Source organism: Scyliorhinus torazame, chromosome 20, assembly GCF_047496885.1.
Source record: "Scyliorhinus torazame isolate Kashiwa2021f chromosome 20, sScyTor2.1, whole genome shotgun sequence".
Taxonomy (NCBI): domain Eukaryota; kingdom Metazoa; phylum Chordata; class Chondrichthyes; order Carcharhiniformes; family Scyliorhinidae; genus Scyliorhinus; species Scyliorhinus torazame.
Genome location: NC_092726.1, coordinates 17030850 through 17057786, shown reverse-complemented (window position 1 = coordinate 17057786; position 26937 = coordinate 17030850). Strand labels below are relative to the sequence as shown.

The 26937-nt window shown below is 44.7% G+C and overlaps 1 protein-coding gene across 12 annotated transcripts in view; it reads right to left on the bottom strand.

The window, feature by feature from the left end:
• Positions 1 to 4155: 4155 nt before the first annotated feature.
• Positions 4156 to 26937, bottom strand: part of tacc1 (transforming, acidic coiled-coil containing protein 1) — a 457444-nt gene continuing 434662 nt past the window's right edge. For all 12 annotated transcript variants that reach the window (XM_072485833.1, XM_072485836.1, XM_072485825.1 and 9 more), the window contains 8 exons: positions 26075 to 26130; positions 21489 to 21632; positions 18791 to 18867; positions 13926 to 13969; positions 12106 to 12266; positions 11857 to 11963; positions 7144 to 7264; positions 4156 to 6193 (listed from right to left, as the gene is read on the bottom strand). In XM_072485833.1, the coding sequence (XP_072341934.1) occupies positions 6125 to 6193; positions 7144 to 7264; positions 11857 to 11963; positions 12106 to 12266; positions 13926 to 13969; positions 18791 to 18867; positions 21489 to 21632; positions 26075 to 26130 (779 nt within the window). In that variant the 3' untranslated portion in view covers positions 4156 to 6124. The remainder of the gene's footprint in view (positions 6194 to 7143; positions 7265 to 11856; positions 11964 to 12105; positions 12267 to 13925; positions 13970 to 18790; positions 18868 to 21488; positions 21633 to 26074; positions 26131 to 26937) is intronic.

Below are 26937 nucleotides of genomic sequence, written 5' to 3'. Positions count from 1 at the left end.
CTTTCCACCCTTTGGGGCGGACCCCGTACCTGGTTCCAAATGATTGGACTGCGTTCTGATCACTTGGATTGATTTCTCCAATACTGGAGTTGTTCCCTGATCGCTGGGCGGTCCCGAAATATCCGTTGGCTTTCCTTTGTCTTGGCTCCTGCTGGCGCTGAGGAGTCTGGCTTGGCTTTATTCACCTTAACTGTTGCAATTGTGCTTTGGAATTGTTCATTACTATGCAGATGGCTGCTGGTTTCAGTGCTGTCTGGTTTCTTACAAGTCTCAATACACATGATTTCTGTACTTGCTAGTCTTTGCCTGTGTTGGCTGAATTTCCCTTCAGTCTTTGCAGTTCTCCATTTTAAGTCAGGAAGTGGCCAACCCAGGTAGCTACAGCACTTGCATTAAATTGGCAGTAAGCAGCACCAGTCCAGCAAACAGGTCCTTATGGTCTTCATTATGGTCTTTTCGTTTTTGGCAAAGTTGGAATTCTGAGAGGCAGTCGCTGTGTATTAAGAGCTCATGATGAATCTAGTTTGTCAGAGGGTCTGTCATCTGATGATATGCTTAAAGAACACAACTAATTTCAAGATGAACAATAGGGAATTACAATGAAGATAATGGAATATACACACACCTTTCATTTATACTGCACTGTATAGTGACCCAGAACCTTTACAGTGCAGAAGGGACCACTCGGCCCATTGACTCTGCACTAGCTCTCTGAGCATTCGACCTTATCCTGCTCCCCTACCTTATTCCTGTAACTTTGCACATTATTTATTTTCAGAGAGTTACCCAATTTCCTTTTGATAACGTCATCGTCACCTGCCACTAACACCCTCTCAGGATTTTCCTTCCAGACTCGAACCACCCTTTGGGTGAAAAAAAGTCTTTTCTCACATTATTTTTACTTCTTTTGCCAATTATTTTGAATTTCTGTCCTCTAGTTCTTGATGTACTCTTCTGTGGATGCAGTTTCCTCACTATCCCCCCCCCCTTCCCGCCCGGTCTGGAATAGCTCTGTCTCCTCACAGCCTTCTTTTCTCCAAGGAAAACAGTCCCTACCACCCCAATCTCGCCTCAGCTAAAGTTCTTCTTGCCTGGAATCATTCTTGTGAATCTCTCTAATGCCTTCACATTCTTCCTCAAGCATGGTGCCCAGAACTGGACTCAGTACTCCAGTTGAGGCCAAACACATGTCTTATATCAGTTCAACATGACCTCCTTACTCTTATACTCAATGCCCCTATTAATAAATCCCATGATTTATTAACTCATCCCATGATTTAACTGCCCTCACAAATTGCTCTTCCATCTTCAATGACTTGTGTACACATACACCTCCTGCTCCTCTAGAGTTTCTCCCTTTACTTTGTACTGTCTCTCCATATTCTTCCTGCCAAAATGAATCACCTCAAGCTTCTCTACATTAAATGTGATCTGCCGCTTGTCTGTTCAATCCACCAACATACGTGTGCTTCTGATGTTCAAGACTATCCTCATCCATCTGACAACGTTGCCAATCTTTGAATCTTCTGCAAATTTAGAAATCATGCCCTGAACACCACCATCTATATCATTAATATATATCAGGAAAATATCGCTAGACTTAATAAAATGCATGTCAAACAAAAAAAAAGTGCGCAAAAGTATGATCAAAATGGTGGGTTTAAAGCGAGAGCGAGCACAAGTGAGAAGTGGAAAAGTTAGAGAGAAAATTTGCGAGTGTAGGAAACAGATAGCTGAAGGCACAACCACCAATGCTGGACTGAAAGGAGGTGGGACACAATGCCGGAGTCAGAGAGGTGAAGAGAGGTTGTGTTGTTTCAAGGCTGGAGGAGGTCATGGAGACAGGGAGCAACAATATAACCAGAGAGTTTAAACATGGAGATAAGTATACTTTCCTTACCTTTCTCTGCAATCCTAATTAATTTTCATTTCTTCCAACTATTTCTCACTTGCAAGAATGCAAATGGGTTGTTCCAATGCTGATGCTATACTGAGTGTTCTGATGTACAGTAATCATTGAAAAATAAGTAAAAGGTGTCTTGAGGTTTTGCCTCGTCTTCAGTGACATACAGGATTTTGTTTAATGCACTTTACATTGAAACTTCTCCATCGCTCTTGCCTGAATTCAGTCTTCATGTCTGTTGTATAATGACTGATGATTGTTCCAACAATGCATTACAGACCTGAATTACTTTCGGGCACATTGAACTTTTTAAGGGAGACATGCGTTTTTTGAAAGAAATGCAAGTAAAGGCACTGAGCCAAAGATGGCCGATAGGCATTTTTCAGAAAGTCAGCCATCCGATGTAGATTATACATGACCAACTAGTCCTGAGAGAGACCGCGGAATGGTGCTTTGAAGGGTGTCAAGCCCAGTTCAGACAGAGACAATTGAAAGGGGAGACAGGAAAAATGCAAAAGACTGAACCTTAATCTCCTGCGGTTGCAGAGACATTGGAGACTGACCAGTCGCATCCCAGCAGACACCCAAAACATCGGAGTTGTATCTCAATGTGGAAATGGTCAGACTTAAAGAAAACTGACTCTGGAGCGAAAGAAGTGGGTGGGATTCTCCATCCTGCCAACCCCTTTTTCTGGCGCGGTGCAAACTCCTGCCAGCAGCAGGATTCTCCATTTCCGCAGCCGGCCAATGGGGTTTCCTTGTAAAATTAACCTTTTTGCAACCAACAGGGTGGGGTGATGAACCAAAAAGGGGAGCCAGACAATTCTTCCTCACCCAGAAGCATGGCAAAATTGGGCTCCTGTAACTTACAGGCGAGATCGATCGGCCGCATTGCACCCGAAACATAGCACGGGCAGTAGATGCCGAAAGACATCTCCAACCCTCTTCTGGGATCTACACAGCTCGCCGCGATCTTGAGACATCACAATGTAAATTCCGCCCATTATGGGCGGGATCACTTTCTGACAAATCTGCATCTTAGAACGAGACAGCCAGTCTCACTAACAAGCGTTTCCGAGATCTAACCAAGGCATGGAATCTAACCCTCTTGCCTTGGAGACCTCAGCAAGCACTGTTCACTGCTGGTCTCCACAAACGGGGACAGATGGAGCGGTACTCGTGGAGGTTCCCCAGGGGATCAGAAGGCCCTAGGTGCTTGCCCTTTGGGCAGGGTGGCACCCTGGCACTGCCACCTGGGTGCCAGTCTGACACTGTCACGGTGCCCAGGTGGTACTGCCAGTGTACCAGGCTGGCATTCTCTGCACACTGCGGATTGGGCCCAGGGATGCCCAGAGAGGGGGGGTGGTGGTGCAAGGACCCCTTTACAGGCAACTTGGGGAATTCTGGGGTCGCAGCAGGGGGGGGGGGGGGTCAGGAGATCAGGAGCCATTTTAAAATCTCTGCCTGCACTGAGGAGTTCCAGTGTGCCGAGATCCTCAGTGCAGAAAACAGGACTAAGTGCGGCCTCGGCCGTGCGTTCCCACCGAGGCCACCAATCTACCCAAATGGCTGTTCGATAGCATGTTGTCTCGGCATTCTGAGTGCCTAGAAACACCCAGCTAATTGCGTACGCTATGGGACTCATTCGGGTAGATTGCATCTTAACAAATTAGTGGACGTTTTCCGGAGAATAGTCAGAACATGATGGAAGAGTTAAGACATCAGAGTAGTTTTATGAACGGCCAGATAAGTTTTTCCCAACTGGAGTTGAAACCAAATTTACCTTGCGTATAATCATTTCATAATTTACATATACCACAAGGGAGCCCTTCTCTATTACTGATATGTTCCAATGCTACATAGCTTAACTGAACCATGCTGCCTTCGAGAAAGACTCTTTTCACAACCCTAATCTTAATAGTGGAGCTGCGGTCTACTTTCATTCTCAGCCTTCCAGCATTTCAGAATTTCCCACTTCATCTTGTGACTGCTGCCATACAATGACCCTTATTCTTGTACTGCGCTGTACTCGTGTCCGACAGAAACACAAACCCACTGGTGTAAGTGTGCTGCTGAAATGGCGAAGGGGAACTCAGTTCCTACCCTTTCTACACTTGTATGGCAACAAATAATATCAAGACGTCAGGAGTGATCACTTCAGGGGTAGGAATTTGCATCGTCAGGCACCTGAAGCATCTCATTTCTTTAACATTAATAGTGAAAAAGGAGGAAGGTAGAGCACAGAGCTGATGCAAGTGAAAACTCACCATCATTTTTATTCAGGCAATGACAATGGAAAAAATATATTAGTACATGGAATTAAAATTTTATAATATCTTTCCTTTTTTGTAGTTACAACTTTAAAAATCTTTTTGAACCATAACATATAAAAAGACAAATATATCTGTGTATAAAAATTATGCAGGTGAAGAGTTTTTCCAAAGTGAAAAGCAGTTAAACATAGCCAAGGCAAAAAAATAAAAGACAAATTACAAAGGAACACCAGAGCTGGTTCAAGTTATTCAGGCAAGTCACAAGTGGAAAGACACAGTAAAAGGACTTGTACGTGAATCACCAAATACTCTATTTCCACTGGCACTATCACAATATCAGAAAGTTATTGATGCAGGCAGAACAAAAGTTCAGAGTTGCAGAGTTCGGTCTTGAGGGGCGAGCAGCCAGTATCTTGCTGCACTGACTTATGCTGTTGGAGGAGTCAGGATGGGGAAGATGTTAGTGTGGGAGTGGTGGCGGGAAACACAAGACTCTAGACCATGAATTTGAGTATATGCACTTTTATCAGTCAGTTTCCGTGTTTAGAACATCTTTATATTAATATTAAACATATATTGTACAGTGTACAGAGTTTTTTGTGCATTCATAATCCCATTATACTATTAACAGTATGGAACTTGTGGAAATATGAATATATTTGTGTATTGTGTTGTATGGTGTGAGGAAAGTGGAGTCAGTGTATAACTGCACTGTGTGCCAACATCTCACACCTCAAACCCAGGCTCCCAAAACCCCATAGTATCAAAATGGTGAGTGTCCTGAGAAAAATGAGCTCCTTCACTTAAACTCTGAAATGAGATACTTAGGGGTGCACGCCTGTACACCACCTTATTGTTCACCTAACAGCTATGCTGAAGACAATGTGTGATCCATTATCTGATCTGCAGATCTGACTTTGTACAACATCCGCCGACTTCAGGCCCCGAACTGCGCAGCTCAGAAGCACTGATCTGCTGCAACTTGGGTCTCGGCAGGCAACAGTCAGCAGGGCTGGAGACGGGAAACCTGCAATTATCCATTCAGAGGATAAGCTTACCTCGCAGCCAAACAAATCGTCCACAAGCTCTGGGGTTTTGGTCATGCTCAACTGGGTGAGCCTCCAAACCCCAAGTGGTCTTGGGATGAATGCTCTCCTGGGTTCCAACATAGTGAGCGTGCATGCACATTCAATGTTGAGAAAGGGAAACTACTGCCAGTACTTTTTCAATAGGATTTTCACAAAATGTATTATCAATTCTGCTTTAAAGAAAAAAAAACATTATTGGCATCTTCAATGGCACTGCTTAGTGCCCCCATGTTAAATGGAAAGCCAGTGGATTGTCCAATGTCATGGCAACAATTGGGTCGGAAGACACAAGTAAATCACAGGGCTTGGTTGACCCCTTTAAACTGACCTGTAGAGATATGCTACAGTCAAGAAAAGCCCAGCACTGGCTGTGTTAGCATTCACTTCAAAGCAGTGATTCTTGTCAATTGTGGCACCAATACACCAAATAAGTCAAATCGAAGGTCAAAACTCAGTCTCTAGGTTTATCGTCAGTTGAAGAACATGTAACGGACGGTAAAAGGCTGGTTTCATAATTACACATTAAGTACTGAATGACACCTTAAAGCACTATATATTTAGCTGAAGATGCAAATATGATTGGGTGGCAACAAAAGATGAAGTTGGTGTGTTGGCAAAGCAAATTACATGTCAGAGAAACTGGGCGCCTACAGCCTTGGGAATGTTTTGGCAACCTCTTGTTTGTGCAGTAAACAGTGCATGACCGATCCACATGTACTTTGCAGACTACTGGGTGTGGCCACTTCCAGGGACCAGATGCATTGTAGTTGGATATTATTTCTAAGTAAGGCAGCGTGCTTTGGGAACGAGGGTCTGCAGAAAGCTTTGTCGTGCGGTGTCCAGTGTCAGGGTTGCCGGCTTCACTCGGTTTTCCCTAGTTTGGCAATCAACTCGTCACAAATCTTGGTCAGTTCTTCAATCTCCTGGTTCTGCGAGTGAGGAAAGAAATTACATTGGCAACCGGTTTGAAGCTAGATCATGGTTGACACTTTAGGTTTTGCATATCGAGGGGAAATTTTACCACTGGTGCCCAACTGGAAAGTAATTGCTTGGCTAAACTGACCCTGTAAAGTTGCATAAAGACAGGCACACCAGGAAATTCCCTGTCGCAACCTTGGTTCATGCAATTAATAAATCAGTCAGGGAGAAAGGATAACTGGCCTAGTCACTCCAGAATACCGGAGGGAAAAACTTACCAATCGCAGCTGGAGGTTGGGGGAGAACAGAATCAGCTGTGATGGCATCCTGGGGTGAAGATCCCCAAAACATTCATCAACCTGTGCCAATTCAGCAATGCACCTGAAAACGGTCACTACCCACAGCTTTCAGGAGAGGTACTACCCACAGCTTTCAGGAGAGGTATTGGAAGAAAATTAATTCACGTTTTCCTTCTTGCCGTAGAATTTCCCTGCACCACAAACACTCGCATTTCCGCTCTGAGCATGACCACTGAGAGGACGGCAGCTGTAGCAGGACCTTCTGTTTGATTTTACTTCCCTTCCTAGAGACCTCTGAATGCTGACATCATGCATAGGCAGAGCGAGTGATACCAATGCTGTCCTCCCACTCTAATACATTGCCTTGGCACTCTTGACCTCCAATCCCCATTTACTTTGGGTCACTGTCTGTGCGGAGTCTGCACATTCTCCCCGTGTCTGCGTGGGTTTCCTCCGGGTGCTCCAGATTCCTCCCACAGTCCAAAGATGTGCAGGTTAGGTGGTTTGACGAAGCTAAATTGCCCTTAGTGTCCAAAAAGGTTGGGTGGGGTTACGGGGATAGGGTGGAGGTGTGGGGTTAGGTGGGGTGCTCTTTCCAATGGCCGATGCAGACTCGATGGGCTGAATGGCCTCCTTCTGTACTGTAAATTCTATGACTTTACCTTCTGCTGAATTGTCCTTTCCATGGAATCCACTTTCATTTGCTCCTTCCGTAAGCTAGCTTGCAGGGCTGCTCCTTCTGCATTCGCCTTGGCACGCACTTGAGCAATCTCCTCGTTGGCCCTGCAATTGGTTACGAGAGTTACTGCATGGACTACTTCTACTGCCAGCATGACTTTGGTTACACAACAGCATTGAAGATGGATGAAAGGAAGATCTCTAAAGGCAGGCCTCACAATTATGAACTTGTGCATTTAGGCATTCATTCCCATCACTCAGGAGTCTGGGAGAAGGTTTCAGCAAGTCCACCAATAAATAAGCTGCTAGCTGTCATAACTCTTACTGACTGACAGCAATGTCCTTTGCATCCTTATTTACAGTGGGCAGCCAGCTCTGGGAAAGCAACTCAGTCTAATCAAGGAGGATGGAGGATGAAGAGCGCAAGCCCAATCAGAGTACTTCAAACTACGACAGTTGTCACCCAAGGACCAACCTGCGCAAAGCAACTGCAATGTGCACTGGCACAAACAGTTGGAACCCCTTCCCCCGATCGAGGTGAATAAGAGCAGTGTTCTTCAAACTTGTTTTCCGGGGACCCATTTTTACCAACCGGCCAACCTTCGGTACCCACTCCGGCCGGTCCACGCCGGCCGAGCTTCGCAACCCACGCCGACCGATCTTGGCGACCTCGCCGGCCGACCTGCGCGACCCACCATTTTCTCTTACCTTGTTTGTTGCTGACAAAAATGGAGGAAATGGTTTTGGGTCCCTTTGGCCCCTCAAACTGGATAAACAAATGCTGCGACCATATAAAAAAAAATGTGGCCACACACTGCGCATGTGCCCCCGATCATCGGTGCGCATGCACATAGTTTTGCACGTGCGCACCAATGATCGGGCACGCATGCACAGTGCGGCCGAATTTTAAAAATCTGTTCCTGGCCATTTTGAAGGCCGCTTTTAATAATGCCGGCTGCTGTGGCTGTTGCGCGCAGACTTGCGTGATCGGGAGCGCCGCGACGGATGGCTCCGCGACCCTCCCAACACCCGCCCGCGACCCACCAGAGGGTCACGCCCCCGATTTTGACAATGCCTGGATAAGAGGACAGCGCAGCATTGCTGCATCCGATATGACGATACAGATGCAAAGGTACTGAGCAAATGCTGACCCTGGCCTGCAGTTGAGAATTAAACATACAGGAACACCAAGGGAGCCCCGAGTGGGCAACATGAGGCTTTTAAAAAAAGGGTTGAAACTTAAAAATGTAACACTTAACATGTCTGATCAAGTACCTAATGGTACATGTGGGGATTTGGTGAAGCTTCTGGAAATTACGAACGTTGACGGGAAGAAAACCACTGTTATGGTGATCGTAACATGAGCTATATCTCTGCTCTTGTACTATTTTCAACTTCTGTTGTTTTTAAGGCTGGATTTCAATTTAATCGCCATTTTAGAAAGCAGGTGGAATAAATATGGAAATATTGCTTTGAAAATAACTACAGTGTGTGGTGATATACTTATGGGCTGTACCCTAGATGGATGGCGTGTGACCTCCAACCAGCAGGTGGCGGTACAGACACACCATGTGGTCTCCAGACCAAGGTCATGTGACCTGTGACTCCACTATTAGGAGACACACATCCGGCCATCTTCAGAATAAGATTGACAGGGTAATAAGTCATACATGTGAATGGTCCATGCGAGGTACAAGTTCCAGAGGAGTAATTAGCAGACTCCATGATAACGCGCTCTGGATCAGATTGCTATCTTACCATACGAGACTCAATAAAAGATTCTGGTTTGGACAAGTCAAAGTGTTTGGTGGATTTCTTTGTTAAGTACAAGGACCAAACACAACTTAGTGCAAACTGCATTAATTTTTCTCCTGCAAAGCTGGCTACTATATCTTCCCTTTGGGCCACCTGCAGGTTCCCGTTTGACCACTGGTAGACAGCAATGAAAAGTACACATTTGGGAATTTTGTCTGGCCTGACCAAGGTCATCAATGGTTATTAATGCTTTTATAGATATGTCAAAGTTCTGGGGAGAGCCACTGACAAGCCTGACCGAAACAAAATGGGGAGCTTGGGCCTTGCCACTTGACCATGATAATTACCAGTTTCTAATTTACTCCCTGCATTTGCATGTGGAATAAAGAAATAACAGAACCACTGATCAGCAACAAGTTTCACATGAAGTAAAATAGAAGTAATGATAAATATAGGCATGCAAGTTTAATAGTGAAAGTAAGCTGCTTACAGAAAAAGTATTTGGTGTTACAAGGAGTCTGTGGGATTTTGAAAAGTTTGAGAATGTCAGCTCCATACCAACTCATGTCATCTTTTTTAGGTCAGAGCTTCCCAGATGAAGAGCATCATTTGGGGGGCTCAGGAAACGATTTATTTGGTGAAAGATGTGCAGGCCAGCATGTTGGCACAATGGTCAGCAGTGATGCCTCATAGCAGCAAGGGTCCCGGTTCAATTCCAGCCTTGGGTGACTGAGAAAAAGCACACAGCAGCTATCAAAACAGACCGAAACCCACTGGAGAGTTATTCAGTACTGGGTGGAGCAGTGTTGGAACTGTTTTGGTCCCTTGAGTGCAACTGCTAATTTAGTACAAGGTCGAGGGCTGTTTTGCGTTGTGGGCTTGGACTTACATGTCGCCGCATTGAGACTGTTCACCAGTAATTTCTCTTCGACCTTTGCAGCAACTCATCCACAAGGTTGTGTTGGGTTCATTTCCAAATCTCAGAAATGAGAGGAATGCTTCTTATTTGACATATCTGCCTCAGCCTCTGACCAGAGTAACTCTTCATCATTAGTGATTACAAGCCTGATCTCAGCTTCCCCTTCTCCTCCTTCTCCTCACCCCACCCCCCAACCCTCTGTTCTTTGTCAACTTCTCCATCCACATAAACTCTCCTACCCACGCTTACAACCAAACCCACAACCAGGTCATCCCTGTGTGGCCTCTTGTTCTTGTGGTCTCAATTATTGTCAAGGCAATGTCTGACTGTTTCTTTGCACTGCTCTGTAAAGGTGCAGTTATCTAAAACTCTGATGCCTCGTGATGGATGCAGGAATTTCAGCTATATTGTATTGTATATTGTATTGGTGAAGTAATGGTTAAATGTCTAGGTTAGAGTTTGTTTGACTTTTGAAGGTGTTTTAAAATAATCTTGGTTTGAAAGCCAGAGGTGCAATTAACAATCTAGTTGTGAGCACATAACTAGTTTAAATATCCATCGGCAGGGATAGCTGGACTGTACAAGTTCCAATAGGTCTCAGTCTCCTCTGCCAACTTTAATTGTCTTGGAGCAACAAAAGCAGCAACTTCCACTTTTATGGTGCCCTGAACATAGCAGAGTGCATCACAAAAATGTTTTCAAAGAAGATGTGACATTGAACCGCATCACTGTAGATGACCAAGAGCTTGGTCAAATGGTATTAAGGAGTGCCTACGAAGACAAGAAGGAAGTAGAGAGATAGAGGGTTGGCAGCTGAAGTCACAGATTAAAAATCGGGAAATAGGCGGCAGAATTGGTGAAGTGCAGAGATCGGAGGTCTTCAGGAATGAAGTAGATTGCAAAGATATGGAGGGGCACAAGGCCATGGAGCGGGTTTTAAAATGGAGGTGTTGCTTGATGGAGCCAGTGCAGGTCAGCGAGCACTGACCTGAATGGGCCTTGGTGGAGTTAAGATGCAGGCAGAATTTTGGATGACCTGAAGTTTACGAAGGGTGCCAAGACTGGAGACCAGCCAATTGGTGCATTGGAATAATCAAGTCGAAACGTCACAAAAGGCATGGATAAAGACTTCAGAGCAGATCATGGGTTGAGGCAGTGTCGGTCAGCTACCGTTATAGGTAGCTGATTCAAAGTAGGCGATTTTGGTGCTGGCCTAGATATGTCAGAACCTTGGTTCAGGGTCAAATTTTGGTTCAGTCTCAGGCACTTGCTGGGGAGTTGGTCACTTGGGAGCAGAATGTCTGGCAGGGACCAAAGGAAATGGCTTCAGTCTTCCAATATTTTGTTGGTGGAAATATTTGTTCATTTAGTATTGGATGCTGGATGAGTAATCTGGAGATTTGGAGAGGCGAGATCTACTTGAGTTTTGCCAGCATACTTGTGAATAAGCTGCCCAACTCTGCTTGTACCTCAACTGATCTGCCACACATCCATGTTCTTGACATCTCAACATTATTCCACTTCTGGCTGGCCTCCCATACTCCAGCTTCCATTAGGTTTGGCTGCTGGGGACCTCTGCTGCCTATCCCATCCCAAACCAAGCCCATCATATTTGTTGCTGGACTTTCAACCATTCAGACGCAATCTGGGTTTTTGGGTGCTGCCCTTCCTTTTAACCTATTATCGATGGCTGTGCAGTTGGATGTCTCAGCCCCATGCTCTGGAATTCTGCTTCTCCATCCCATTCTGCTTTTATGATGCTTCTTGCACACAATTTCTTTGTCCAACCTTTCAGTCGCCCCATGTATCTTTCTTTGGCTCAGATTTTTTTTTCTTTGTTTTTTGCCTTTGTGAAGCACTTGGGAATGTTTCTATAAGGGTGGTATAAACATAGGAGTTGTTTCAAAGCACGGCTCACCAGCCCAACAAGCCAACAATAATATCTTTTGAGTTAACCATGGGGATCTTTGATCATTGTGTATTCTGCAGCACTAACAATGTTCATATTATATCATGGACTCACTTGTCTAGTTTTTCTTCAGCGTGAAGTTTGAGCGCTTGGTATCTTTGCTCCTCTTGTTTGACCCTGGCCAAATAATCCTGGGCACATTTCTTCAATACTTCTTCGTTCTTCAAGCACCAGACATGAAAGAAAAAGTAAATCATTTTTCTTTCCGTGCATGGGGGCAGAAGCGAACTGCTGTTTGTAATAGTCCCCTGGGAGTTTTCTGAATATTTTAAACTCGTGACTGGAGACAAATGTGGCACGCACCTTTTTGAATCCTTCTAGTACGCCTTTCATGTTCTCATATCTCCTGAAGAGATCTGATAAGGATCTCTCGACTGAATTAAGATCTGCCAGAGCCTGGTCCTTCTCTGTAATCAGCTGTTGGATGGATGTCTGAGAAGCCATTTTGTTCTTTTGCTCATCTTCTATTGGAACACAAACAGATGAAAGGTCAAACTGATTAACTCATACACGGGGTAAACACAGAGGGCAAGAGATTTGTCTGATGGTGCAAAATGGGTGCTGATCAGCTAGCCGTTATATGAAGCAGCTGATATTTGGTTCCATTGCTTGATACTTTGATTTGTTAATTGTGCTGTGTGGAAGAGGCGGCCACTCCAATGCCACCTGTTCCGCACCATATGTCAACACAAGTATTTACTCCTTAAAATTCACTGGCATTTAGTTTAGTATTCCTAGCAATCCCTGTGTCCAACAAACTGGGCAGAATATTGCTGAAAAGAGAGACATGTTGCCAAAGTTTTTCACCTTGCATTCAGCAGGACAAACGTAAGAGCATCAAATTTCAAACTTCAAACTATCACAAGAATTCATGCTGCAGGAGAAGAAAGGTGCTGGTCCATTGGCAAGTCAACTCTGATTGGCCAAGCTGTTACCATGGAGAATTAATAGGGTTCCCCAACTCCCAGGTAATTCAAGAAAAAGGGCAAGGCTTGAACATATACTTTTGTGTGCAATGAACAGGTAAGTGCATGTGAATGGAATTTGTCTACAATAGAACTGGTCAGTCAACTGGGGAAGAAGTCCCTCAATATTTGTTTTCCACCTCAAATGGGTACCAGAGTTATATACAGCAATGGGCAGGTTTCCAGAGGTTGTGCGCGCGATTGGTCTGATTGGGTAAAGGTCAACAGGTACGCCTTTCAGTGATATTTAAAACAAAAGAAAAGCTATAAAAATATCATGGTAACTTGTATTTCGTTTGCATGTTAGTTCAAAAACTATTTGTTAGATATGCCTGTCGGCAACACAAAAGGCAATTTTTCTGACCACCTGCACTTGATGTCTGATCATGTATGTCTCAGTTTAACACCTGCCCATTGAAGCACAGATCTTGAATTGCCAGAAAGGGGCCATGGGTGCTGGGACACTTAATTTAAGCACTCTTTACAATTTGTGTCCAAGTTGATTCAAAGCAACCATTTCTGTCTGTCAATCAAATATAAACAATAAAAACCAATATGCATGTCAGAGGCACAACAGATTCCAGATTATAGATCACCAGTAAAATCATATGTCTCTGAGAGGGAATGTATCTGTCCCGATCAGTATTTTAAGTACTTAAAAGGCAGAAAGGATTTCTTTGGAATCACTAAGAAATAAGTTTTAATCTTTGTGGAGATATTTACCCTGGTGTCTGGGTCCGTGATGGGGGTCCGTGATGGCACCGCCACAGAAAAGTGAAATGACTTCAATGCAAGTTCCTAATCTCACCCTTAAACCCTGCGGAAACCACAACTCGAAATACTCACAACAGCGCTCCTCATTCTTTGCCTGCCCGAAGCAGTATTTAAAGGAGCAACTTCGCGACCAGTAGATGTTTCAGAGAGGGGCATGGCACTATCAGCACAGGCAGTAACTGGTATTTGCTCCTTCCGATTAAGACTGGATGAAGCAGGGTAGGTGAATTGGCCACACTAAATTGCCCCTAAAGTGGGTACTCTAAATTTCTATAATTCTGGATGAATGCTGTGTTGCTCCACTCTCATTACATTAATACGGAGGGTAGGTAGTTGGAGCAGCTTAAGACTGTTCTAATTCAATCAGATGACCAGGAGACTTACCGATCATCTGTGCAATCGTTTTTTCATATTCTGCGACAATCTTTCTGCAAAAAAGGAACAAATCATCAGCTAACTGATTTCACAGTTAGAAAACGTGACATGCAACATTGATCATGAATGTCCTTAAACATTTCTGTTGATGTGTCTTATTGTCTGCTAGTGTCTTTCAAGTGAGTAGCTACCCTTGTAATTCTAACAATTTATTGAGCTATTTAACGGGAGGAATCAGTGAAAGAATAATTCTCACTCTATCCTCTCCAGATGGCTCTCACATTAGGGCAGCACGGTAGCCTTGTGGATAGCACAATTGCTTCACAGCTCCAGGGTCCCAGGTTCGATTCCGGCTTGGGTCACTGTCTGTGCGGAGTCTGCACATCCTCCCCGTGTGTGCGTGGGTTTCCTCCGGGTGCTCCGGTTTCCTCCCACAGTCCAAAGATGTGCAGGTTAGGTGGATTGGCCATGATAATTTGCCCTTCGTGTCCAAAATTGCCCTTAGTGTTGGGTGGGGTTACTGGGTTATGGGGATAGGGTGGAGGTGTGGACCTTGGGTGGGGTGCTCTTTCCAAGAGCCGGTGCAGACTCGATGGGCCGAATGGCCTCCTTCTGCACTGTAAATTCTATGAAATCTATGAAATCTATGTAGGCAACAATCAAATCAGTCGTTGGAAAACTTGGATTTTTTATGGCGCCTTGACTCATTAAAGTACCTTGAAATGCTTCACAGGATGAGAAACTCTTCAGTCATAGTAATCATTATTTAAGCAGGAAGTTCTGAAGAAAATCATGATTGTTGGTAAGACTCAAGAAGATCAAAAATGGTTTTTCACAAAAGTAAGGTGTTCATTTTCAAAATCGCCATGCTGGATAAAAAGCATTGAAAGCTTTTTTAGCTTAGTGGTTAGTGGTTAGGTTGCCTCTCAGCAGATCAAAGAAAAATGAAGTCTGTGGAAAATCAAACGGCAAACAAAACGATCATGGCAAGTTCCCCATCTTCCCACCACTGGCTGGTTTGAGAGGAGCGGAGAGCAAAGTCCACAGCGAGGAGCAAAGAAAAGAATTAATAGATGGAGACACCTTTGCAGAAGGACACAAAGTCAAATTTGGCTGAACTTTCTTCTTATTCATTCATGCAAGTGATGCTGGCCTTGCATCACTTGCAAGGCCAGCATTTATTTCCCATCCCTAATTACCCTCAAGGAGGAGCTGCTGAGAGTTGCCTTCTTGAATTCATCTGTATGGCCAGTTGGGCCATTTTAGAGGGCAGTTCTCACACTGCTGTGAGCCGAGAGTCAGATATAGCCCAGACTGGTAGAGGACGGCAGATTGGGGCCCTTCCTGAAGCAGATGGGTTTTTACAACAATCCAGTAGATTAGCGGTTGCAATTGCTGATACCTGCTTATTACTCCAGTTTTCAAATGCCCCAGCTGTGATGGTGATATTTGATCTCGTGTCAACAAATCATTAAGATAACCACTATGCTACTAGACCCTGCATGGGCCAGGGTCAGGGATGAGAGAAAGAAGACATTCCAGGAACATATGGGACCAGCACTGATGTTATATGGAGACAGTGATGTATCTGGGAATTTTGAACTGTTCTTAAGTGATGCCACCGATGTGATTTGACCCCTTCAACGGACTGAAAATCTGAGTGAAATTTCTCTTCAATCTTCCAGGAGATTGGGTTGGTCACCCTTCAATATATCTTTCCAGACCAGATAAGTAGAGTCTGAAATAATCCGTACTCTACTCTGAATTCTTTCCACTGCCCAGTAATCCTGTTCTTTGGCAGCATGAGCATAAGGCAAGTGTGACCGGTCTCTGTTGTGTTGAGTTTCAGGCCTCTGGGGAGGATTTGGTCCATCGTGTGGTGTTGGGAACTGGGCAAGACCAGTTAATCATCAAATCCCTTCAGTGCAGTAGGCCATTCAGCCCATCGAGTCAGAACCAACCCTCTGAAAGAGCACCCCACCTAGGCCCAATCTTCCACCTTATCCCCGTAACCCAACCTAGGGGCAGTTTAGCATGGCCAATCTACCTAACCTGCACATCCTTGGACTGTGGGAGGAAACCGGAGCATCCGGAGGAAACCCATGCAGACACGGGGAGAATGTGCAAACTCCACACCGACAGTGACCCAGGGCCGGGATTGATCCCATGTCCTTGTCGCCATGAGGCAGCAGTGCTAACCACTGGGCCACCGTGCTGCCCCTGGGTCATGCTGAAATTAAACATCAGAACCTTAATATGATCTTTCTTTACTTTTCTTTCCTTCCCCAGCAGCCAGATGGCTGACTGCTGAGTGGTTAAACCAGCGTCAGGAGACTTTCGGGGACAGTCTACAGCATGTGGGACAGGTCAATTAGCACTTGAAGGAGGCAAAGGGTGCTCATTGTGGCAGAGAGGGGAGAGAGAGGCTACAATCATCACAAGGGAGACTAAGGGGCCAGGGGAAACACTCCACTCCTCAAGTTCCAAGAGGAGTGCTATGAAAAGCACTTGCCTTCTGGAGCTGGCAGTTCTCTCCTCCCTTAGCCTAGTGGGTTTCCTGAGCCCTCAAAACCTGGCCAGCAGTATTTACATTCAAATCCAGCTCCCATGTGTACTGCAGGAACCAGTTTAATTACGGGAAGTATCCCACCTCTACAAGACAAGGCACCACAAGTTTTGTTACCCATCATCGCTCAACGGCAAAAGGCACAAACACGAAAGGTTGGGGCACATTCCTCACGCTTTAAAAAAAAAGGTTTAAACCACTCCCGGACGTCCTCCCACCATCGTGGGAGGGCAGGGTGGTTTAATTTTTGAGGTCTCGTGCACCTAATAGGGCTAATTCCATAATCTCACACGCAGAGCATGTGAGCTGGGGAAAGTGGACCCCAACTCCACAGCCATGGAGACAAACATGGCTCCCCATGCTGCAAACCCAGGATCAGAAACTAAGTGGATCACAGGTTACATCTGCCACTGTCTGACAGTTCAACTCCTGTTACACGCTGCGCTCATAGTCTTGCTTCTGGTAATTCTTTAGTTCTGGCTTAATCTTTCCCACGACGAGCAGAACATCGAATTTCACAGAAACCATTTCTAATTAATCACAGCAAATGTGCAAGGTAACCAGTCACCAATATCCCCCCCAGCTTCTGCACACCTGGGAAAACTGACCTGCAATCTCCTTGGATAACTATAATGACCGTAGTCCCGACTGAGGACCACGGGGGATTGCTGATTGATCTCCCCATGGGCTTTGTAGTATTTGAGTTCCTGGGGTGAGCGGGCAGAGGCCGCCCAGCTGGGGCCTGTTAATGGGACCTTCAAATGTAGCTCCCAGACCCAGACCAGCACTTCCTGATAGTCATGGGCTGGGACGTTTGTTTTGTGTGCCGTGGTAGCGGCTTTACTTTCAGTTGAAAATAAACCAGTTAGGCCTTTCACTCCATGCCTCCTGGAATTATTACACTGACCAATTGAAGATATTTAATTTTGGCTCAATTTAGTTTAGGACCTTGCCACCAAATGGAATTCTTTGCAGTCACAGCTGCCCAAGCTTTTGGTTCACATTTATTTTTCACGTTAAATTTGTTTTGTCTGGACCAGATACAACAACAACAAAAAAAAGAGATCAACTCGTTCAATTCTGTGGAAAAACACAATCAGAAATGGATTCAGACTTGTGCCGATATTAATGCTTCACAAAAAAAAAGAACCCTGGCTGCCTCACGGCGCCGAGGTCCAAGGTTCGATCCTGGCTCTGGGTCACTGTCCGTGTAGAGTTTGCACATTCTCCTCATGTTTGCGTGGGTTTCGATCCCACAACCCAAAGATGTGCAGGCGAGGTAGACGGGCCACGCTAAATTGCTCTTAATTAGAAAAAATGAATTGGGTACACAAATTTTTTTTTTTTTTAATTTAAATGGGCGTGGCATAACATGCAAAAGTATGTCCCCCTTTGGGCGCATATAGCAGGGTCTTGCTCAGCACCTGCAGCGAATGAGAACAACCCCACTATCAAACAAAACTCTGTCATTTTTTTCTGGCCTCAGTTGGGAATGCCCTGCCAAGGCCGCACTTATCTTGCTTCCTGCACTGATGATTTTTAAATGCCTCACCGATCTTTTGACCACCCTCCCACCCTGCCCCTCCCCAGAAAAACTACTGCTACCTCTGGACCCACCCAGCACCCCAACATTTCTCTGGGGGGGGGGGGGGGGGGGGGGGGGGGGGCTCAAAGTGCAGGGCACCTGTGGGCCCAGACCCTGGTCCTGGCACCCAGGCACCTCCAACCTGGCACCCTGGCAGTGCCAGATTACGATCTCTCGTGAGATCTCAAAGTGTTCAGAGGGTCGCAAATCCCGTGAGAAGCCTCTCCCGAGATTTAATGGCCTTGTCTCGTCACCAAGTCAGATGAAACGAGGGGGTTCGATCGCGCCAATAGCTATTTGATTAAAATTTCAAGAGGTTCCAAAAGTTTTGGGACTCTTGCCACTGTCTAATTTGCACTAACCCAGATCCATACATTCTGGGCCTTGGACCCAAAACAGAGTTATTCTTGCGTTCCCATCTACTTTGGTGTCCTTGTTCCCTTGTCCAGATAGACAATTCGACTTCTCAATCAGCCTATTAGAAACACGACATATAGAAGTCAGGGTCAAATGTGTCCCTGTAAATAAATGAAAGCTTTCCCAAACCTTTCTTTCTCCATTACCCCAACTTAAATAGTCATCAAGTTGTCAGGAAATAAGAATCCAAAGCATACTTCATTTCAGAACATTCCGATCTCAGTTTGTCAAAGAAAGTAACCTGAAGTTACTTTTCATTTTTAAATGGCCTCAGTTGTGCATTGTTGAACAATTTTGCTGCTTTACCTCATCTCAATGACTTCTTGTCGACTGTCTTCATATTTTTGCTTCCACTCATTTACTTCTATTTCCTTCGCCACAATCTGTAATAAAAAGGATTCCGTCATTGGTGGTACCGAACATATTACAGATGACACAGTGATCTAGCATGGATCTACCAAGCCAGAGGATGCTGCTTCACAGCAGCAATTTCCAATACCCCTCGGTTCCTGGTCACAGTTTGACCATTATTGGAATGTGTCTAGGTCAAAACTCCTGTTCCCTTCGGTCTCGGTGTTCCCACCCCCACTCAAACACACACTGGGTATAGAGCAGTGGTTGTGGTGACCTGGGTATAAGACCCTGTCAAATAGCTCCGCGCCAGATGAAGTGCCAAATGAGATAATTCGCTTGCAGGATGGAGCATTACAGGGCTATACCTCCAACGCCCACATCCCATAAATGAATTAGTAAATAAATAAAACTATCAAAATATCAAACCCAATGTCCTAGCTGACTCTCTATCCTATTTTTGAGCACCTATGAACGAAGAGCAATTACTCAAATAAACTGCCTTAAAAAGTTGACAGCTTCTGATAGGAACACTGTCACAAGGCAAAGGTTTAAAGGAATATTTCCAAATCAAAGCAAATGTTGAGTTGGAGGCCAATGAAGCACTGTAGCCCCTGCAGTGTCCAGCGGCCATGGAAGGCCTCAAGACTGCCAGCAGTCACCTGACTGTGGACGAGGGATAGACAGTCGGGCTGGACGACACCCTAAACCACCCACTGCTTGGACCTGTTGATACCAAGCCCATGAGCAGGCTTACAAGGAGGTCCTCCTCTCTGCCTGCCCCCCTCGACACCAGATGGCCAAAGGGCAGCACGGTAGCACAGTGGTTAGCACTGTTGCTTCACAGCGCCAGGGTCCCAGGTTTGATTCCCGGTTTGGGTCACTGTCTGTGCGGAGTCTGCACGTTCTCCACGTGTCTGCGTGGGTTTCATCCGGGTGTTCCGGTTACCTCCCACATGTCCCGAAATACGTGCTTTTAGGTAATTTGGACATTCTGAATTCTCCCTCAGTGGACCTGAACAGGTGCCGGAGTGTGGTAACTAGGGTTTTTTTTACAGTAACTTCATTGCAGTGTTAATGTAAGCCTACTTGTGACAATAAAGATTATAAAAGGTCAGGAATGTGGGGAGGAGCAACTCCTTCAAAAATTAAGAAGGGGAGTGCAATCTCCCACATTCCATGTACACATTGGACATAGACATTGGACAAGGATGCAGTCAATATAGGCAGCCTGGGACTTTGTGATCCATCATAGCCTAAGTTGTATGGGACTCTGCATGCAGAACCTTTCATGCCAGATCCCTGATGGAAAACAGGAGGACTTCCTCGGAGAGAGCCCTCTCCACTGAGGACCCCTGCCGAAAGTTGAAGCGTGACTGGATGGTTGGCAATGGGTGTGCAGTTGCAGCCCGTACAGGAAAGCCCTCTGCGCCAAACTAAAAGACATGGAGGGAATTTCCAAGAGATGTTTCAAATTGTGGGGCCGTGGCCCCCAACAGAGGTTTTGGGGTCAGTCTGAATGAGAGTCTACCACATGCTCAAGCCACCTTGACACCACAGCTGCAATCGATGCCGAGCATCACTGTTTCGAAGCTGTAGATGGTGTTATCTGCGGGCTGGACGTCAACAGATGTATGATGTACCAGTTCAAATGGTGTCACCTAGCACACTCCTCTGCCATTGCAGTAGTTAATTGAACAATGCCCATCACCTGCAGATCCTGGAGACCAAGAGAGGGCACTCAGGGTCAAGAGAAACTTCACAATCAAAAATTAAAATTCTTGTGAGAAGAGAGGCAACACTTTATAAAGGATGACGAGATTACAGACCAGATTGTTCATTGTTCCATTTAGCACATCTACAAGTTGCAACTCTCAGCAACTAACTATATTCATGATGCAGTGTAAATGCAACATGTTCTATGGCACATCACGGAAGTGCTAAATTAGATTTTACCATTGAGCCATCTATCAGTGTAGATGACCAAGAATTGGTCAAGGGCAGATTATTATCTGAATGGCTATAGACTGAAGAGAGGGCACTCGCTGAAAGCATGCAGGTGCAGCAGGCAGTGAAGGCAAATGCTGTGTTAGCCTTCAAAGGTGAGGGGATTGGAGTACGGGAGCTGGAATGTCTTAATACAATTATACAGAACCTTGGTGAGACCACACTTACCTTCTGTGTTATGGCCGTAGTAAAGACCAACACAGAACATATAGTTCCTTGATTAGTATGATAATTTATTAACAAGATGAACATGCGGAAAGATAAGTAATGAACTATGATATAAACGGTAACAAAATAAATGAATTCAGTGAATTCCCCTGAAGCTAATTTTAGTGACTATCCTCCTGTACAACTTACTACCATACTACCAACCTACCAGATATCTCGAGTCACATAGTAGATCTCTACCGCCACCTGCTGGTCGGAGGTTGTATTGGTAACTATATACATTATTGTGCACAGGCATATCACCATACGCGCACACAAAATATTCTGTGCAGTTTTGGGCTCCTTATCGGAGAAAAGGATGTTCTTGCTGTGGAATGTTTTGCTGCTTGTTATTGATAACTGGTCACTCAGACCACGGCAGGCAACAGTTGATGCCAATGATGGTATTATTGGAGCAAAATAAATCAGGAGGCATTACCTCTTCCCTGATTAAACTCAGCACGGCTGTCTTGTCTGCCTGGATGTTGTTGAGTTCGTTGCCCACTGAACCTTCCATCTCACTCAGAAGTTCTTTAAATGAGAGCATGCTTTCTGTGGTGCACACCCCAGGCACTGGGATTTGCTGCAGGAAGGAAAAAGGAAAGTAATTAGTCGTGAACCCTGTTCTCAACATAAATACCCCGCTTGGCCAATATTATAGGATTTGACGAGGAAACAATTCACCAATTGTTGGGGTAGCCAAACCTGGCTTGGATTCTCCAGGATTTGAACATTAATATCCAGGATTCCATCATGCGGGTGCAGGACAGAAAGTTACACTGGGATTTTGAAACAGTTGTATGTATTTTTGAAAGATTATTCATTAAAAAACTGTCCCAGATGGTAAAAAGGTTGTTGGTTATCGATAGTCAGTAATTGAAGAGCCTTCTGACTTTCCAATTGGTGGTTAACTGCGAGAATGGCCATGTTGTACGACCAGTGGCAGGAGGATGGGGGAAGGGCAGTTGGAGACAGGCGGTCATGTGATGAAGCCTCATAAGTAGCATATGCTTAACTAAAATAATCCTGTATTTTCATGGATTTAAAATTCTGGTGGGCAATGAAGTGTATTGGAACACAACTTGAAGGTGTAATCTGGTGGTTACTAAGTAAGTGGTGCTGGTAATTTCTTGCTAATCTTTCTGGCCTTCTTTCTCAACTTGGATGAAGCCTTGAGAGCCATTATCTGCATAAGTGTTGTAACATATTTCCAAAAAGGGAAATAAGCGTGCAAAATTGAAATGCAAGTTTCTAGTCTGAACCAGAAGGCACCACTGAGTCAGAAGGTTTTGCTCTGCAGGTGTCCTTGGCCTGTATTAAAGCAGATTTCTGCGCAAGCAGTTTAATCTCATTCTGCTCAAAAATAACTCAGTGCTCAACTGTCACTCTGTGCTCGGGCCAGCCAGCTGTTCAAGCAAGGTTTGCAACCTGTGCATTGGTAGATGCTAACCAAAACACTTGTATCAGTTCTCAACTTTCCTGACAGCAGTGACATGCGAGCATGTGTTTTAATACTGACTCAGATATAAATAGATGGGAGAGCACAATGCATCATTTAAAATCCAAATTTCACTACTCCTAGTATTTGAACCAAAACTGCAGATGGAAAGATTTATGGTCTCGGTCCATGAATGTTGCTTCACCTCAGATCTTGCACCAGAATCTCCATCAAAAGAATTCCTTGCATTAACCCTGTATATCACAGAATTGTACAGGCCAGCACAGCACCAGGGGAAGCCAATCAACACACAAAGTCATGAAAGAGGGTTCAGAAACTAGCAAGAAACAAATTTGCCTGGTCCCATAAAATGATCAGCCCCTATTCCTCTGACTGTTTACAACTCTCTCAATGATCTTCAGCTTTTCGCAATGTCTTTTCCCAACATTTATTTAGCTGAAGCTCGGGAAATATCACCTGCAAACTCTGCTCAGCGAAAAACAAACTTCAGCTGCCGAGTGGAATTCTCATTCTCCAAACTATATCTCAATCTTTAATTAAAAAGACCCTCAAATTTGGCATACCCAGTGCCACATAAAATGCCAGCAAGATGCACGTTTCTGATGTTAAACCTGAGGACACAAGGTTTTACATTTCTGCTAGATTATAAAATTTGTAAATTCTAACAGGATTAGACTGGGTAAATTCAGAAAGAAGGTTCCCGAAGGTGGGGGAGTCCAGAACTAGGGTTCATAGTAATTGCATATGGGGGACACAGTTTAGGACTGAGGTAAGGAGGAATTTATTCACTTAGTGGTGAATCTATGGAATTCACTACCACAGAAAGTAGTTGAGGCGAAAACATGGTGTAATTTGAAGACGGCATTAGGTATAGCCCTTGGGGCTAAAGGGATATGGGGAGATGGCTGAATTTGGGTATTGCACTCGATGATCAGCGGAGCAAGCTAGAAGGGCCGAATGACCTCCTCCGGCTTCTTATTTGCTTTGTATGTTTGTGTATTTGCAATTCAGTCAAGCTGGCTGGCAGAAAGTTGGAATACTTTTACAAACTTCTCTTTTCAGCTTTAACATGAAGTTATGCCAGTCAGCTTCAGCAGAAACAAGGCACTGCACTCCTATACTGCACCTCAGAACCAGTATCAACAAAAAAAAAAAACCCTTTACTGTGCCTGAAGTATAGTTCCAATTTCTGTCTTTTGTTCAGTGTGGTGCAGTGAACTTGGGTTTGAGTTCCCAACAACTACAACAAGCTTTATTTTATTTGACATACAAGCTGACAAATGGTTCTCACCACCTGGACCCTTTCAAAACAAAATCAACCTGATGTAATGAATTATAATTGTTGTCAATAGCCTTTTCCACTTCAATTAGGTTTGGAAGGTTCACTGGAGTGTGTGGAAGCTGGATTTATTGGGGTTGGACTGCTTTAATTTTATAACTGCAGCTCTTCCAATATTAATCCGTGTCTCTTGCTAATCGGGTCAGTCATGCTCTAAACCCGATTTCATCAGGGCTCGTTCTTTAAAAGATGAAAGCAAAACAAAAAGGTTGCAAATCCATGGAGACCCACGGGTTGGACATCCCATCACAACGCTGGACACCTGCCAAAGCCACTGACAAGAACCAGGTCAATTCAGTGAAGCGAGCAGCCTGTCGTTTCTGACTCTGACTAAAGCTATTTCAATCCCACAAAAAGGTGGGAGGCCACGCTGGAAGATAATCGGAGGCAAGACCTTAGCCAAGGGTGATCACATTCCCACTGGAAATTATCACAACCCGGGCGGCATATGGCGCAGTGGATAGCACTGGGACTGCGGAACTGAGGACCCGGGTTCGAATCCCGACCCTGGGTCACTGTCTGTGTGGAGTTTGTACATTCTCCCCATGTCTGCGTGGGTTTCACCCCCACGACCCAAAGATGTGCAAGTTAGGTGGATTAGCCACGCTAAATTGCCCCTTAATTGGAAAAAAATAAATAATTGGGTACTCTAAATTTAAAAAAAAAAAAAAGAAATTATCACAACCCTGAAGTCACTGGCCCATGTTGGGATACAGAAGTCGAGCAAGTGCAAACAAAAATTTCTCCTCCACAGATTCATGCTGTTTCGGGGTTCGGAAACCTGGCTGGGGCTAGTCTTCATGCTGTTGGCGCCCATTAGTGAATCCATGTATATTGGAACACCACGACATGTTGTCACTTGTAACTGGACAGTCACACAGATGAAACTTTGAGAGCCCCTCAATGCAACCCACCCACCCAAGAATCCATAATGTGCAGTTGTGACCCACAAACAACTCCCAAGATGATACAGTTTCATATGTTTGAGAGATTTCACAGAAAACACGGGGAAAAAACTAATATTGCACCATCTTCATTGCACCTTTTCAAAATGCAGCATTTCTGCTTTCAGCCAGCTTAGTTTGTCATGACCCCTCTCCTTTCCTTTGGTCACTAACTTGACTTAAACAGAGTGAAGACAACAGGGTTTAACTGTGTGTAAAGTACTGGCTTGGGCCACCACCAATGGGAACCCTGGGATTTAGAGTGGGAAAAAGAGAGGCACATGTGGACGACTGCATCACCCTCGTCACCCGCACTTATTTTACTAGAGACGCTCACCAACAAGCAACAAAGATTGAGGATTCCCTTTGTAAGAGCTCTCACCACTTCCTGCTGCATTGTGATGAAAAGTTTTAATCCTGATATTTTGCTTGGTTCAAGTTTCTGTGCAAGCTTTTAGATTTAGGTTTGTTTTAAGTAAGTACCTACTACTACAAGGTATTGAATAGATGGTAACTTCTTCTGCAATGTAGTAGACACTTAAACTAGTTTTTAAAATTTGTTTTTCTGGCTGTCCTACATTGAGTTTCAGACCCGCAAAAATCTTTCAGCTGTGTATACATCCAGAATAATGAGCTCGAGCAGGGACTGTCAATTGTATGTTAATTATATTGTTAACATTGCACAAGTGAAATACACCTGTTTAATTAAGTACTTTGAGCAAGTATAAATAGGGGACAACTGGGACACTGGGTGTGAGAGGAGAGAAATTAAAGTGAACAAAGTCAAGACATTCTCTCAGTAAAGTGTCGTATCGAACTCACCAACTTGACTTTGGTTTTCTATTAACAGATATCAATGCTGGAAGCCTTTCATACCTTTGTGAAATTAGTTGCCTGCTTGAGAAACCTGACTGTGGGATTGGCAAAGATTGTTCCCAAATAAGTTTTAAATCCCTAAAATCTGAAAGCCCGATTAGAATTCCTCCATTTTTTATTAGGTCCACATAATTTAACAATGACTCAGCTCAGCTGAAAAAACTCCTTAAACAAGTTGCTCAGAGATAGGAAAGAGTTACTGGGTGGGATTCCAGTGCGGCGCTCCCCAGGGATTCTCCGTCTCGCCAGCCGGCCAATGGGGTTTCCCCATTGTGGGCAGCCCCACACCGTCGGAAAATCCCCGGGCCGGCGCAACAGAGAATCCAGCCCACTGTGTCTCTTCCAAAGCCTTTCTGAAGAAGACTAAGATTTTTGTTGTGTACAGTTGCAGATCGTCAGATACTTACAGGTGACGAGGGTACATACTGCTCCTGGTAGTCTAATTCTTTTGATTTACCCAAACCTGTAAGTGAAACAGAGAGACACATGTTAGGTTGGCATGTGAAGGATTGTAATGTTGCAGAATGGCACTTCATTACTGTCTTGTGGAGCTTATCCACCTTAATTTACTGGGGAAACAAAATGCTGTCCCTCAGAATGTCCTTCTTATCGAAGAGAACCATGGTGGCATCTGAAATCAGGAGGGAGTTGGTAGCTTCCAATAATTCTAAGTTAGGGGAGTTTCCAAGACTCAGTATTTTGAGTGAACACACAGATGGTTGCCCTTGGGCGCGAGATGGTGACATGGGAAGAGACACACGAGCTGTTTTCCACCTATGATTAACTTGTAATAGAGGGGAATGGATGTATGTGGATGTGGTAGTCCTATTGATGGGACAATAGAAAGAAAAGCACCAAAAGAAAGAGAAGTCCAATTCTAGAAACATGACAAAGCTGCTTACAATTTTGACTAGTGTGGTCAGTACACGTCCATAAGTATTGTGCATTAAATATCATTCTAATCATTGGCAGTTCTACATGTGCAGGTGCTGTGATTCATAAGTAACAAACAAGTTCACCCACTGACCAAAAATAATAACACCACAATAGCCACTTGCAGCAATGAAAGTTCTGTGAGCAGAATAATGGATTAATGTTTCAGCATGACGGTGTGGCCCAGAGAACTGCAGTTTCCCGTGGATTGTGGGCACTGTAAACACAGGGTGGGGCTCTCGGTTTCGTCCTCCTCGGCTGAAGGAATTCACCAGCTAACCCTGCAGTGGTTTTTTGCAGTTCTATGCTTCCAAGAAGCACATCACACAAGCTTGTT